Source organism: Sprattus sprattus (genome assembly GCF_963457725.1).
Source record: "Sprattus sprattus genome assembly, chromosome: 18".
Lineage (NCBI taxonomy): Eukaryota > Metazoa > Chordata > Actinopteri > Clupeiformes > Clupeidae > Sprattus > Sprattus sprattus.
The window spans coordinates 6,768,121-6,784,690 of NC_137916.1; the positions used below are offsets into that span (position 1 = coordinate 6,768,121).

At 44.9% G+C, this 16,570-nt stretch overlaps 1 protein-coding gene across 1 annotated transcript in view; it reads right to left on the bottom strand.

Annotated features, from left to right (window-relative positions):
* srebf1 (sterol regulatory element binding transcription factor 1) overlaps nt 1-15,682 on the bottom strand; it is a 21,064-nt gene extending 5,382 nt beyond the window's left edge. Inside the window, 13 exon segments of the mRNA XM_080855895.1 lie at nt 1-43; nt 244-412; nt 607-773; nt 3,684-3,948; nt 4,238-4,422; nt 5,327-5,516; nt 5,968-6,134; nt 6,248-6,362; nt 7,170-7,388; nt 7,603-7,752; nt 8,405-8,571; nt 13,286-13,807; nt 15,342-15,682. The exon segment at nt 1-43 is cut by the window's left edge and continues 66 nt beyond it. Coding sequence (XP_080712021.1) covers nt 1-43; nt 244-412; nt 607-773; nt 3,684-3,948; nt 4,238-4,422; nt 5,327-5,516; nt 5,968-6,134; nt 6,248-6,362; nt 7,170-7,388; nt 7,603-7,752; nt 8,405-8,571; nt 13,286-13,807; nt 15,342-15,447 — 2,465 coding nt within the window. The 5' untranslated portion in view covers nt 15,448-15,682.
* Nucleotides 15,683-16,570: the final 888 nt, after the last annotated feature.

Here is a 16,570-nt window from a genome sequence, read left to right on the forward strand (position 1 = left end):
AGGTGCTCCCGGAAGGCCTGAGTCACCTGGGCCAGGGGGTCCACTGCACACAAACAAGGAGGTCCGCAAAATCAAACATGTGCTTTAAGCGCTTGTAGACACAGAAATAATGCACGAAGAAAGTGTACACAAAGATAAGAAGAAAGACAAATGCACAAAAAAATGTTTGGTTTGCCTAGTTTTCTGGAAGAACCTTAAAATATGTAAGCAATCATGAACGGGCTGTAATAGGGGGTGTCAAACCTGAGTTTCCGGCCTGGCTGTAGATGCTCTCACGGGGGGAGCTGCGCACGGTCCAGTCCCCGTCCACGAAGAAGCGGTGGCCCAGGGGGTGACAGAGCCACTGCATGGCTGGGGGAACACTGCCACTGGGAGACAGACAGGCCTGCCGCGCACTGCTCAGGAACACTCTCTGAGGGGGGAGAGGAGAGAGGCATCGGAGGTTACAGAACACACTTTAATATTCAGACACAGACTCACACACACACACACACACATGCGCACTGCTCAGGAACACTCTCTGAGGGGGGACAGAGGAGAGAGACAGTACACACTTTCATATTCAAGCCTACAGACCAGGGTAGTTGTACTGTATGAGCAACTTACTGAGGTGAAGTGAAGGATCCTGGGAAGACTAGCCTTGACGCGCAGGGCAGCGGACACGTAGATTTCGGCCAGCGTGGCCACTGGCAGGACGTCTCCGGCACATTCTGCCAGGTTGACAGCACTCAGGGCCATGTGGATGGCCTCAAGGTGGCTCCCACACAGCTTACCTGCAGCAGGGGTGCAATTAGTATCAGACCTCTGCCCTCTGACCTCCACTGGGGACTGTTAATCATGCCTCACAACACATCATGAAGTAGAAAAGGTTTTTTATACGGACAGTGTGTTGAGCTTTCTTACAAAACACACAGACACACAGCAGACAAATATAGAACATCAAAACACACACACACACAGAGATGGGCAGTATTTCAATTACTTGTATTTGAAATACTAGATAATTAACTTAACTTGTAATTTGTATTTGATAGGGGCGATAAAAATCAAATGTAATTTGTAACAAAATACTGTAGAGTGGAGTAATTTTGTATTTAAAATACTCAAAATACTTTCTCCAGTGTTTAGGCAGAAGGAGATTTTTTTCTTTCGGATCCTACCACTAGACCATCTGATATGCCTCTGAATTTCATTGTCGAATCAGGCATCAGTCAATTTGCCAAAAGTGGTGCTTCCTATGGCCCGCCCCTTTTTGGGGCGAAAAGGAAATCACCCCAGGGCCTCGTTTCCCGAACGCGCACTTAGCCTAAAAAGCACTTGAAATCGCTCGTAAGAGGATTCCTACGTTGCAGACGGGTTTCCCAACGCCACACTTAGCTTAAGTGTATCTTTCATTGAGAGGAATTCTACGTGTGGTCAGGACCAGTAGTAACTTCACACTTAGCGATGTAATCCACCAGGGGCGTCGTTCGACCGTCGTTCGGAAGAAACGGGAATTAAAAAAAAAAAACATGGCTACTTGAAGCGAGGAATATTTTACATGAATAAAGCTATCTACACAACTTTTTATATGTTTATAATGACTCGGTTTGATCGGAAATGTGCTACGCGACCAATGCAGAGTATTTAGGTCTTGACTGAAGCTTTCAAACAGTAGTTTGATGGCACATTTAGCGCTTATGCCACCACTCCATTGGCTTATATGGTAGCTTCTAGCTAGATGGTTGTATATTATGTAGAAGAAATCCAAACGATGTTTCTGTGTATAGCACATCATGAGAATGTCATTGTTTCACCTGCCTATTCCCATCAAAATAGAAATGAAGAATATTGAGTATTTGAAAATAAAGATTAGGCTATACAAAACTAGTGCATTGCCCGTAGGAATTATGCATTCTGTAGTGTTAGCAGACGTAGGGCTGTTGGGTAGTGTAATGGCAAGACATATTTGCACTCCACATAGGTACAGGTTACACTGAAGTATTATTGTGATGCATGTTTCCTTTTCATTAAGAAATGTGTTAATGGTAGCCTTTTTGGAGAGTTACCAACAAATAAAGTTTGAGATTATGTAGTGGATGCAGTTGAATATACTGTAGATGTCAACGTTGCTGTCTAAACTATAAACTAAATGTCATAAAGAAAGACATTATTTAAAATGAAGTTATGGTTGAAATAGGATCACTTCTTTATTGTAAGGGTAAGTGTAGGGCAAGAATGGTCATGCAGTTGGACTCAAATGTAGGTTAATTTTATTGAATGTATGTAGCCTACTGTACTGTATGACTTTGATGATGCTAGCTTTGACAGCCCACTCTCAGACAGATCGTAATAAATGTCCTTACAATGGGAACACAGTTTAAATAGGCTTCTCTGCTGGAGATGGCGTTACTATCCCCGCCCCGAATTTAGTGCACATTGCACGTTCGATGCACGCATAGGCTAGCTAATTTCACAGCAATTAACGTAAACAGGTTAACCTGACGTAAACAGCTCCTAAGAGCTACTTAAGAACTCGTGCACGTTGCGCTCGTGCACCTGACTTTAAGTTGATGGTTGGGAAACGCACGTAAATACAAAGTGCTACTTAGTGTACGATGTCGCGGAAATCCACGTAGGCCGTTAAGATACATCGTTATCGGGAAACGAGGCCCTGATCTCTCTTATTGACTCTCATGTTAAATCCATTTTTTTCACAAAACAGGGCTGTGTTCGAAAACTTAGATAGCTGTCTTGATCCTTTTCAATTTATCTTCATTAGTACACTGACTAAAAGGAGGTTCTTTCAAAGAGTGAATCGAGTTGTTGCACTGAACGTTAGCCATCTTGACAGAATGTGACTTGATCAAGGCCGTATGATGTCCTTATACGCAATTACGTATGACGAAAGCACGGTGGGGATAGCCCTTCCGGAAGCCATAGAGATTGCAATGAGAGCCCTGTTTTGTAAAAACATGAAAGTTACACAGCTGCTGCCTGCAAATATATATATATACATAATCAATCAATTTGTTGTCTTTTAATACCTTTGCTTAGTTACACTGACATTCTGTGACTGTTCTTCCTTTTTAACGGGGTTCACCAGAGCTTTGTGTACATTATATAGCCCCGTAGCCAGGGCCCATAGACATATTTATGTCAATCTAAATAGTCTGAATAGCCATGTTGAATTGCCAAAAATACTGATGTATACCCATATTCAGCGAAAACATTACACTGACAGGTGTACTAGGCGGAATATGTGTTCGGGGGTAGGGGCGTGGTGGCGTGGTGGCGGCGGTTACAAACATGAAAAAAAAGATACAGGACTCAAATGTTTGGGAACCACTGCCTTACAACCCTGACAAGGGCCCGTCATAATAGCCTGGGCCTGTGGTAACTACATTACTCCACTGTATAGCCCAAACCTGAATGTTCTGCTGTACCAAATTGTGAGAAAACAGAAAATTCAGAAAAAGTATTTCCTATATTTTAAAAATACAAAATACATGTATTGTATTTTGTTACATTTTCCGGCAACAGTATTTTGTATTTTATTTTGATACATTTATTCGAGGGGTATTTTGTATTTTGTATCGAAATACATTTTGATGTATTTTTGCCCATCTCTGCACACACACACACACACACACACACACACACACACACACTTAGTACTTCCCCTTCCTCCTTCCCCTGCTCACCGGTCATGTGCAGCTGATGCAGGCGGTGGTAGACCAGCGCGGCGTCACGGCTGCTCTTGCGTGCGTCCTCCTGCAGGGGGCGGTTCTGGCGCAGGCGGCCCCCAGCCCTGCCAGCCAGCCAGCGGCCTACCCACAGACGCTGCAGGCACAGCCTCAGGACGGCCCACAGCGCCGCGCACACCTGGTCCAGCTGAGAGATGGGCAGCGGACGGCCCAGTGCCTTCAGGCAGGTCCACAGGTTCTGGGAGGCCTGAGCGAAGTCACCCTACAGAAGGGGGGAAGAGATGGAGGGAGGGAGAGATGGAGAGAGGGAGGGAGAGAGGGAGAAACGGAGGCGAGGGAAGAAAGAGAGAGTATATTGACAGTTACAATAGTTTTCAGATTATACACTATATTTTATTATAATAAAGACAATATACAATGTCTATGTACTGTGCTTTATCATTCAGGTGAAAAATAAAAGCATTCAAACTAGATGAAATGACAAAATAAAAGCCCAGTACACACAAATAAGAACATGTTAAGACTAAGTTGTGTTTGTTCTGTGTTGTTACCCGAGCGAGATCGAGATCAGCCTGCTTGCGGTGTCTCCAGAACAGCACGGAGGAGCCAGAGTGGGGTCTGGTGACGGGCTCTCCATAGACCAGCAGCCGGACCAGGACCCCCACCACCAGAACCCCGTTGAGCATCCACACCAGGAGGGCGGGCAGCATCCAGTCCAGCCAGCCCTGAGACTCCGCTGAGGGGCGGGACCACACAGGCGTCACCAAGTGCACTCATCATCATCTTCATCACATTTTTTTGAACTGAGTTTCTCAACAGACATCACATGCTCAAGATCAATGTTTGTCTTTTCTCCTCCTTATTAGATTTACATTTACATTTAGTCATTTAGCAGACACTTTTGTCCAAAGCGACGTACAATTGAGAGAACAGTCAAGCTACGAGCATTAGAACCCTGGTGTAACAATAAATTAGATCTAACAATATATTAGATCCAGAGATGGCCATTCACTCAACCTTGCAATAATCCGCCCTTTCACCGTTTGTTTCAAGACAACCAAAACTTGGTTTGTAGTAAATGTGTGTAAAAATACAAAGTTTTAATATAGAAATAGACATATAACGATATAAACTCATAAAAAAAAGTTCTGAAACATTATTTCCGTCGATTATTCCTCCCCTTTAATAATACCAATTGGTATTGTATTGTATATCGTTGGAACGCCTGATTAGTCACCTTTACAACAAGGTACAACTTGTAATGATCGTGCATTAGTGGAATGAGCAACATAGCTAACCATGTGGGTAGCGGACCACGTGAATACCAACAGAAAAAATATTGTAGGGGATTTTGGCACGCGTTTTTGGGCCGCTACCCACATGGTAAGCTGTGTTGCTTGTTCCATGAATGCATGGTCCTTACAGGTTGTACCTCGTTGTAAAGGTAACTAATCAGGCTTTCCAACAATATAAAACACAATGCCAATTGGTATTATTAAAGGGGATGAATAATCAACCGAAATAATGTTTCCAAACTTTTTTTGAGGAGTTTACATAGCTCTTTAATGGCGAAAAGACAGAAGGAGACATGGTGGTGTCTTATCTGAGCTAGTGAGGAATGGGGAGTGTTGGCGTCATACCTGCACTGTCCAAGCCCAGCATGTTCCTGCCCGAGCCGTGCCCCCCAGCGCTGGCAGAGGAGCTGCTGGCGTCGCTCCCACACACCAGGGCAGAGAGAGGGTTGAAGGAGAGGAAGAGGAAGGTGAAGACACACAGGGCCATACGGGCACGGTCAAGCATCCCTGCACTGCCAGATGCAGCATGCTCCATCTGAGATAGAGAGAGAGACAAAGAGGGAGAGAGAGGGAGAGAGAGGGAGAGAGAGGGAGAGAGAGGGAGAGAGAGAAGGGAACAGGGAAACACACAGAAGGTAGGAAAGATTATAATTAAATAAACACTGAAACACTAATAACTTAGGAGAGATTGGGTATGATATATGCACACACAAACACAAACACACACACACACACACACACACACACACACACACACACACACACACACACACACACACACACACACACACACACACACACTTTTCATGCGGTCAAACTTAGTATGATGATTCCCACTCAAATGTAAATTTTCATTGTCAAATGAGAGCTAATGGTTTATAGAAGTACACAGCCCTGTTCAATGAGATGCAGAACCTCCACACATCTTCCCTACACCCCACCCCCAAACCCATCATCTCCCCCCAGCAGCAGTAGCAGCAGCCCACCTTGCTGTCCTCCACCATGGGGGAGTCGGGCTCTGAGTCACTGCCACAGTGGGAGAAGGGGCTGTTGTCAGGGGAACCACCCTCCGAGGGTGGGGGCGTGGGCAGCTCGTTCTTGACTTCCACCTTGGGCCCATCCACCTCCATGGCAACAAGGTCCTTCAGGGACTCTGCAGAAGGAGGAGGAGAAGAAAGACGAGGTGAGTAGGAAGAGTTGGAGTTTTCAACATCATGGGAAAGGATGGACACAGAAGTGGGAAGTTCCACCAAAGGTGAGCCTTACTGTTCTTTTGGGTGGACATCTTGAGGGCCATGTTCTCCTGCTTCAGCTTCTGGTTGGTCTGCTGAATGTAGCGGATGTAGTCGATGGCCTTACGCAGCACAGCAGACTTGTTGAGCTGTGGGGGGAGATAGAGAGGAGTGAGAAGGAGAGGAGTGAGAAGGAGAGGAGTGAGATAGAGAGAAGTGAGAAGGAGAGGAGTGAGATGGAGAGGAGTGAGAAGGAGAGGAGTGAGATAGAGAGAAGTGAGAAGGAGAGGAGTGAGATGGAGGGGAGTGAGAAGGAGAGGAGTGAGAAGGAGAGGAGTGAGATGGAGGGGAGTGAGAAGGAGAGGAGTGAGATGGAGGGGAGTGAGATAGAGAGAAGTGAGAAGGAGAGGAGTGAGATGGAGAGGAGTGAGATGGAGAGGAGTGAGATAGAGAGAAGTGAGAAGGAGAGGAGTGAGATGGAGAGGAGTGAGATGGAGAGAAGTGAGAAGGAGAGGAGTGAGATGGAGAGGAGTTAGAAGGTCCTGTGCAATCTCTCCTGTCTCTCTGCCAAGCTCCAGTGTCATGCTTTGCCTTACGTTCACGTGTTAAGAAAACCACGCAGTAGCTTGTTCACAAACCACGTCAACACAGTAGGGTTTCAGGTCCTCATCATTAGGTTACTGTAAACTAAGTTGTCAAAACTTGATGAGACCTCAAGTTTAAACTCCGAAAAACAACAACAAATACTGAGAGCGGTCTAAAAGGACAGGAATTCCAGACTATCCTTACAAACAAGAGGGTGTCTGATGTAAATATGTGTCAAAGCTAAAAAATAAATAAAAAAATAATCAACTGTAACTGTAGTCAGTTTGTATTGACATTTTGTATTTCACGTATCCAGGCCTCAACCATACAGTACTTCATGTATGACAATAGGATAGGGAAGCAGGTCCAACCTTGGCCTCGGTACCGGCCACCAGGTCTTTGAGCTCCAGAATCTTGTCGTTGATGGAGGAGCGGTATCGCTTCTCGATGGCGTTGTGCGCCGTGCGCTTCTCGCCCTTGGGCGGATGGAATCCAGGCTTCCCGCAGATGGCGATGCGGTTGATGGGCATCTTGTCCGTGTCCATGACGAGCGGCATCGTGGTGAGGATGGTGCCTCCGTTCATTAGAGCCTGAGAAAGAGGGAGAGGAAGAGAAAAAAGAGGAAGGAGAGGATAGGAGAGAAGAGTAGAAGAGAAGACATGAGAAGTGTTTGGAGGGAGATAATTTGTGGTTTTCATTCCCAGGCAGAGAGAGAACTGCAGGGGATGTCCAAGACAAAAAACAAGACAATTTAACTCCTGGTGATCTTTTGTCCGTGTGTGTTCTCAGTGTGTGTTTGTGTACCTGTAGCGAGGTGCCCTGGATGGGCGCGGTGGTGGAGGTCAAAGAGGTGCAAATGGGCGTGGCCATGGTGGTTACCATGGTGCCGTGGTCTGGCTTGAGGGTGGTGAGCAGCAGGGAGTCAGCCTTGATGAACTGTGGCTGCAGCAGGACCTGTACGAGAGACAGAGGTACTACTTAACTCCTGGATGTAGGCACACAGAGACAGACAGAGGCACTACTTAACTCCTGGATGTAGGCACACAGAGACAGACAGAGGCACTACTTAACTCCTGGATGTAGGCACACAGAGACAGACAGAGGCACTACTTAACTCCTGGATGTAGGCACACAGAGACAGACAGAGGCACTACTTAACTCCTGGATGTAGGCACACAGAGACAGACAGAGGCACTACTTAACTCCTGGATGTAGGCACACAGAGACAGACAGAGGTACTACTTAACTCCTGGATGTAGGCACACAGAGACAGACAGAGGCACTACTTAACTCCTGGATGTAGGCACACAGAGACAGACAGAGGCACTACTTAACTCCTGGATGTAGGCACACAGAGACAGACAGAGGCACTACTTAACTCCTGGATCTAAGCACACGGAGACAGAAAACCCACCCTTGAACACATGAACACACATTACAGCAAACATCCAAGACACACACACACATCACACGTGCCAAGTCCTGGTGAATCAACACAAGTTAAATCTTCTTTTAGACACATACAACTCCCCCTCCACACACACACACACACACACACACACACACACACACACACACACACACACACACACACACACACACACACCTGTTGCACGTGTTGGGAGATGGTGTGAGTAGGCATGGTGGAGGTGGTGGTGAGCATGGTGGGGGCGGGCAGGCTCTGCACCTGGGCCTGGATGCTCACGGGATGGACACTCGGGGGCGTGGTGGTCAGGCTGGTGACCACCTGAGAAGTGCTAACCTGGTTCACCGCTAAAGAAAAAAAAAAAAAAAAAATTGGTCAGCATATGCCATAACTCTAAAGAAAGACATAACTACAGTCCATTCATGCTTTCTGATTGAAAACAAAGCCCAACATCATGTTTCAAGTAGGTATGTCATTTAGGCTTAAAGCAGTGTCAGTGCCCATGGCTATTGTCATGGTAACATCATGTTTCAAAACTGTTACGACCCCCTGCGCCCCTTCAGACATTGCAGTGGCCATGTGTGGCCTGCAGGCAACAGTGGGGATGACGAGCGTCATTAATGGACTGATTATCCTCACCTGGGGAGGTGTGGAAGCTAAAAAGGACCAGTGGACACCTCTCTCTCTCTCTCGAGCTGGCATGCAGCATTGGACGTTACCCCTAGACACGTTGCCGTTGAGTTGTGATTTTGTATGGACTTATTAAATACGCGTTACTTTTTGTAGAAAACCGTTGTTGTCTGCCTCCAATGTTATTGTTTCGGTCACGAGCCGGCCGAAGCGTAACAAAACAAAGAGAGACTAACGCTGAACTTGGTCCATGATTACAATCTTAATAATAAATAATAAACAATAATAATAAATAAACAATAATATATAATAATATGGTCAACATTACTGTGTCTGTGTGTGCCACAGATGCACCTTGACCTGCCCCTCCTCCAGATAACCAACAGTAGCTAATTGATATCTGTATCCATGGTGACGGGCGGGCTCAATCTCTCACAGTTCTGTTTATGACTCGGGAGCTGAGCGACCTTTCACCTGTTCACCCGTACAGATAGCGCACTGGGTGACGGGGTCATTGGGTGAGGGCATGGAGCAGGTCAGTAGACTACACATCCACACATTACACCCTGTACACATAGCCCCCCCCACACACCCCCCCACACACCACAGACCTCTCCTGCTCCTACATAAACACTCCATGAGAAGGTGCACGTTACCAACATCACCAATACATCCTGAGTCACCGCTATGACATCATCATCAGGTGATTTCCCCTCTAAGACAGGGCACGTGTCCAATCAGCCCATGGCTAAGAATGATCATGTGACCCTTTTGCTGCTTACACATTCGTGACATTGCATCGTCCAACCCTGCTTATCCATCAGGCGATCAGATTAGATAGATTAGATTAGATTAGACTAGATTAGATTAGACTAGGTTCAACTTTATTCATTGTGCAGATTACAGGTACAAAGCCAATGAAATGCAGTTAGCATCTAACCAGAAGCGCGAATTTTTTTTATTATTTACAGAGAAATTAGCCTGACGATGTCATACTCATAATTCTAGTCAGAATATGAGTCTGATCCTGACCCATTGGGCTGTGATTATGGGGCGTGTTTCAACGAACCAGGAAAGAAAATGCCTCTTCGCTGAATTGGATACCTAGAACCAATTAGAGCAACGTAGTATGACCATCTGATACATTAAACTTTTACCTGATCCTGTAGGATAGGAAAGACGGCAAAAACATCTTTTCAATCGACAAATGCCTTAATCGCGTTTCTCTGTTCCTCTTTCAAAATGAATGCTTCGTCAATATCTGTGAGATATGCTTGCTCCCGTAATACTTATAAGCAGTGAGGCTAGCTAGCTACTATGTGTTACAATGGATTTTTGGTCTAAGCTTTAGCAATAACCTTACAATAATGGTCTAGAGAGCTTTAGTTAAGACAAACAATACTCTGCAACATTCGTGTTGCACATACACAACTAACCGAGTCAATGTAGACATTTAAAAAGACGTGTAGATAGCTTAATTCACATAAAATATTTCCCACTAACAGGCCGAGACGCCGCCATCTTTGTACTATTTCAAATCTACCGGTTAATTCAACTCAAGCGTTGGTTGATCATCTGTCCATCATCGTATAAAGCCCGCTCTGACAATTTCATTGGTCAGGTCGTTTTGCTGAAAACTGATATTGTCTCCCAACTAGCTCAAAGCCAGACCAAATCTCCCAGAAGTACATTTTTGTGGGCGGGGTTTGGGCTGGTATCCAGGCTACAGAGAAATGCTACAGCAGTATTAATTAATTAATGATTCTATATTTTACAATACTTCCAGTGATGGACAGTTCAGAGTACTTACGGTATACTAAATAATATTAAATATGTAAATATTTTAAATATGTTTACTGTTAAAGTACTGTAAGCAGCGCAGTAATGAGTGCAACGATGCTATTAGAGTGGTGGTGTAGTAGGGATGGAGGCATTATTTGAAGTTTCTCTTCTCTGTTCTCTTGTGATAAATGTTCTTGATGGTGAATAACTCTGTGCGGTGTTCTGCTGGGCAGTTTTTATCATCCACTGGAGTTCTACAGTCTCTGCGGGAAGGTGCAGTTGTGCCTTTTTGACCAGGATGGAGGTGTTCACGGAGATGTAGATAGCAAGATCGCCGGTGATGCAAACTTTAAAGCCTGACAAACACTGTACTACTGCTCTGTAGATGTAGATGAGGGTGTGTGCATGGCTTCTAGCTAGCCCAAAGTCCTCAATGATCTACTTGGTCTTCTGGGTGTTAGGTGTCAGGTTGTTGTTGGTGTTGAACTTCATCCCTGTAGGCCGTCTCGTTGTCACCTCTGAATCAGATCTACCACCATGGTACCATCTGAAAACTTGATTATGGTGTTGGAGCCATGAACAGGAATGTAATAATGGGTGGACAGGGAGTACAGAAGAGGGCCCAGCACGAAGCCTTGTGGTACACCGGTGTTTATAGAAGAGTGGTAGAGGAGGAGGAGAGGTTGTAGAACTCAACAGACTGGGGTCCAGAGTTGCAGAGGGATGTGCTGATACCCAGTTGGTACCCAGAGTGGTCCTCTGTGTTCTTTCTTATTCAAAAGATAAGTCGTCGAAGTTGAATGGATAGTCAAAATGATGTTGGTGCAACAATAGCTAATGTCCAAAAGTGTCTGTTTGCAGTATGTGTCTGCAAAGCTGAACACAGAACACAACACTGAACACAGCTGTCCAGTCAACACACAGGAGATAACTAGATAAATGAACACCACAGACTCGCAATGTGCACGCACCACTATTTGGTGTGGTGTGGTGATGGCATGATGCAACTCATCTGGGGCAGTTAATAGGGCTGTGTGTGTTGGCAAGAATCTGGCAATATGATATAGATCATGATACAGGGGTTACCATTCCATATATTGTGATATACTGCGATACTGTAAACAAGGCGGTATTCTTTTTTTGGAAAACTGTCATAGTATGAAGAACATGACTATATGGATCAAATCTGAGTTGAAAAAAGGTTTCTTTTTAATGCAATCCGAACAGTGGGAGCTGCATTTGCATTTATCACAGTTATAACACTGCTATATAGTGGCTGAGGGGTTTAAACTAAATGAACCAATGCCTGCCACAAATCTTTGCATGTAAACGATTCATTAAAAAATAATAAATATTTCTTACACCCCTGGCGGTTAAGCTGGCTCAGTCTTAATGAGATACTAAAGGTGTCTTGTGGCCATGGCTGGAGTGACACACACCACCTTGTCACTCTAAGCTTCAGGGCCTCCACTCACACTCACACATGCTAGAGGACACACACCCAAACAAAACCATTTGGTGACGTGAGTCGCTCGTAAAACCATCACATCAACAATGGGGGGTGGGGGGCGGATTTTTCTAGTCGGATTCTTCCATTTGTGATTTTCCTCTTTTATTTTTCCCATGAAGTATGCCCTACCCTCCTATCTTTCCAGGTTTACATCGTTGAGATTTCTCTTCAGCCATTTCTGCCACATACATTTGTAAAAAATAACTCTCACCTTCCAAAACACAATCATAATAGGCAAGCCAGCGGCATCCGCTAGTCACCTGACTACAGCTGCGCTGTCCATTACAACAACACAGCCATCAACCTCCTAAAAGGGACATTTCTGTTAGGCCAATGTGTTTGCACGAGACACATTACACTGATAGAACATTCATTCAACACTGTGAATAGCCTTACAAAAATGGAAATTGAAACTTTACTAATGGAGGATAAAATGACAACCTTCTTGGGATTACAGTCAGGCTCATCTCAGCAACATTTTAATCTGCAATGTCTTAAAGACCAAGGCTCTAAATCCACTAATGAGCTTCCTCAAATCATCAGGGAAGAACATTAGATGATTTGGATTTTAGCATAATACAGACTAACTTTTTCAGGTCAACCCTGAACTGAGTAACAATTATCTTGAAAAAAAAAACATCTCGACCGAACCCCTAGCTCTTAGAAAACAAATGAAATAAACCATGTTCCAATATACTGGTAAAACACTAATGTAGTGCCTCTTGGACTTTTCCTTTGAATACTTGCTGCCTTGACGCATATCCCAACAAGAAAAAAAAAGGTAGGAAAAGTTCGGCTTGGTATATTTCAAGCGTTGTTGTTGCCATTTTAAACCTGAAAGAGTCACTCCATTCCTGCCAGGCATGGACCTCTATCACATATCCAAATGAATCTTGATCCAAAGCACTGGCACACTTCCTTCCCCGCTAACTACTGACAACAGAGGCTCTGATTCAACTGCTCAAATATCACCAACAGGCACCTGTAGCATTCTCCTCTTTCAGATAAACATCAGTGTCCGGCCAAATCAATTACTCTCGGGCATTAACATGAAAGCCCTGTACCGTTCTCTCCTCTGATGTTTAGCTGAATCACAGGGATATGCCATAGATCCTCAACCCAAGCGGAGCCCTCCTCACCTTGGTATGCACTCTGGGCAGGGAAGACCAGCTGCTGCGGTTGTTGCTGAGGGGTTGAGGGCGAACTGAAGAGGGCCTGGGGGTTGGGGGGGCTGTAGGCCGTCATCTTCCCTGCGAGCAGGGGGCCCGGAGCGGGCGCAGGCGTGCTGGCGGGCTGGACCTGAGGCGCGGGCGTCTGCTTTGGGCGTGTGGACACTGGGGCAGCGGCCACCTGGGCCAGCGGGGCCTGCTGGAAGGTCGGCTGCTGGAAGAACTTGTCTGGGGAGGGGGAGCTGCGCGAGATGGGGGGGCCAAGCAGGGCATCCAGGTGGGGGCTGCTACTCAGGATGGAGGACGTGGTGGAGGTGGTGGACGAGGAGGAGGGAGAGGACGAGGAGGCCGGGAGGCCTGGGACCGACGGAGCGGTGCTGATGAGGGGCAGCGCCGCTGGGTCCGGGGCGAGGGGCGGCACCGAGCCAAACTGAGGGTGGTCGAAAAGGCTGCCAAATTCCATGTCCTGGTTGTTGATGAGCTGGAGCATATCTAGAGCAGAAGATAAGAGATGATCTTGGTGAACAAAGAGGGTCTCACACACTCACAACAGTCCTTCACAAACAAGGTGTTAACACCTCTGTGCACTTGGAAATAAAACTTATGCAGTTTACCACTATTGGGACCTATTTAAAATAGAATTCTAAACAGGAGTACCTACTACAGCTTTCTTTTTCGTTGTGTTTTAACAGACCCGCCCATACACTTGACCAGTATGTTACAACCAGTATGTTAACATGAAATGTGCTGAAGTGGAAATTCCCAGCTTGACAACATGCAAGAGAAACTGATGTAGTAACTACACAGGACAGAATACCTCAGTGTGTTTTACATGAAACAGATAGGACACGTGACGTGCTGTTTCCCCTGAGCATTATTGAACAGCAATAGTTTACTCAAGGAAATTGATATGGAACACAAGGAACACAATTTTCGCTGAAAATACATCTGACCCGTTACAAGCAATTTTTGCAATTCTAATGTCTACCATATGTGTAGTATAAGGGCTTTCATTTATCGCTATGTCAATCGTTTTTTTGTTGTTGTGTTTTTAATCATGTTTTACCTCCTAATGGACAGATAAAGGCCTAATATGAGAAATATTATACTATCCGTAAGGAAATATGGCAGCCGGGAATTTGTAAACCAGTGTTTGGTATGAGGTGATCGCTCTCGACCAATGAGAGGCGACCATGGCGCCTTGCTATGCGGACCAGCCCCTAAGAAAGGGAGGTGGGAAGCGCGCGTTAACAGCTCGAGCAGACGAGGTTACTATCGGTCACTGGCGTCATACTCAATACGAGGTTACTCGCGGTCACACTACAGTAGACCACGATACAAGATAAGTCAATGCAGAACCAACTAAACATCTACTTTTACAACACCTACAGTCGATAGTTTTTATAGTTAGGAAGCACTACATTACATAAGTCAATCTTTACTAAATCTTTTTTGTGCAATAGATCTAAAAATAATAATTTGTACAAGTTCAAGGGGGCGGGGCAGAGTCAAAATCACAACTCCATATTGCATTGAATCCATCATACAGTACAGTAACCTACCAATTCATAATCAGTATTAATACGCATTGTATGTAACTCCTAGTTGTAGTGATTTTTTTCAAGTGGCAACTCTTCTGAACCGAATGTGGAGCCAACTGACTACATTGACAACCTTGGGTTAGCTACCTAGACTCGTCCAGTACCTATCAAACGTTAGCAGTTTATAAAGGAAGCGGTCCATGCAAAATCACATGCGCACCCTGACAACGTCCATTCCTCCCTTTAAACTCGGAGTTGACATTCAAGTCAATCAACAACACATACGTTTTGATTGTGTCTGACTTCTAGGCAATGTACTGTATAGCCGCATATAGTTAAGAAATCCAATTGCAACTTGGACATGTTGTTAAACAGTCAAGCACAATTAAATTAACACTTGACACTCGCATTGCTTGACTGCCGGCTAGCTAACTAGCTTTTAACTTTCCAAAAGATGGTCAGTCATCAAAAATCAATTTACATACCATCAATATCGTTCAGCAGAGCCGTGTCAATATCACTGGGATCATTCAGTGATAGACTTGGATCCAAATTATCCAACGAGGCATCGTCAAACGATAAGTTATTCATTTTAACTGTTCCAAACACAGCGTTAGCCAACAAGCTGACTCAGTCACAAAATTCGAGGTTTATGCCATATAATAATCCACGTACTGCGAGTAAAAGTTAGACTGACATTTCGGCACATTTGCTAAGACGTCCTTTAACGTGTTACAAAAATGCATGGGTGACATCCAACTTGTTGTTGATCTGTCAACTATCTGTCCTTTCCCGTCTCCATTCCAACTAGCTTTCACACAAGGCAAACTTGTCTAAACAGAGAGTTGAAAGAGGGCACTAGCGTGCATACGCGGGGGGCAGGCAAACCCAAGAGGACTGCAAAGTAGATGACAGACATCTGTGCCAACCAATCAGCGTACATTCCACGCGGTACTTGCTTCCGATATAAAGAGGAACTGAAAACAGTGACAAGCCATATTTGACCAAACGCTTATACGTGTGTCTTCGGTGTCTAATTCCGTATACTTTTTTTTACAGCCATTCACAACGTTGCAACCCATACCGTATTCAATGTGTATTTATTTCACGCTTTGCGGTGTAGTGAATATTATGACTGGTCTCAATTTTATTCCGTGTTTGTGAGACATCGGGGTTGTATTTTCAGGCATAACTTAAGCCGAGTTATAAGAATTTCACTCATAATTAATACTTACTAGTATCAATACAGGCATTGTCATTTCATAACGGTCGTTTGTTTACAAGGTTTTGGGTTTCTTCCCACAGCATGGTCGTGCCCATTGTGGGTTTGTCGTCAGGAACCAATCACGGATGGTCAGGGGGAGGGAATATCTATTCAAGTTTGTCTGGCTTGCAAAGGTGACTCCGCCTGTAGAACCAGAGGTACTAACCAATGAAAGCTGGGAAACGGAGTGGGGTGATATGACATCACAAATGTGACTCCCGTGATTACATCATGTATTTCTCCTAGAATAATGAATTTACACCCATTTAAAATGGGAATTTACGTTACTGCTCAGAGTTGCTTGCGTAATGGACAGTTTGCATTATCACGTAAGATTTTACCAACATTATTGTAGAAGATTATATCTAAATTAAACATAAAATATTTGTATGGCTCATACAGACATACGATCAAGGTAGGTAAGAACCAAGGGTGAAGTGGGTCAGTGAC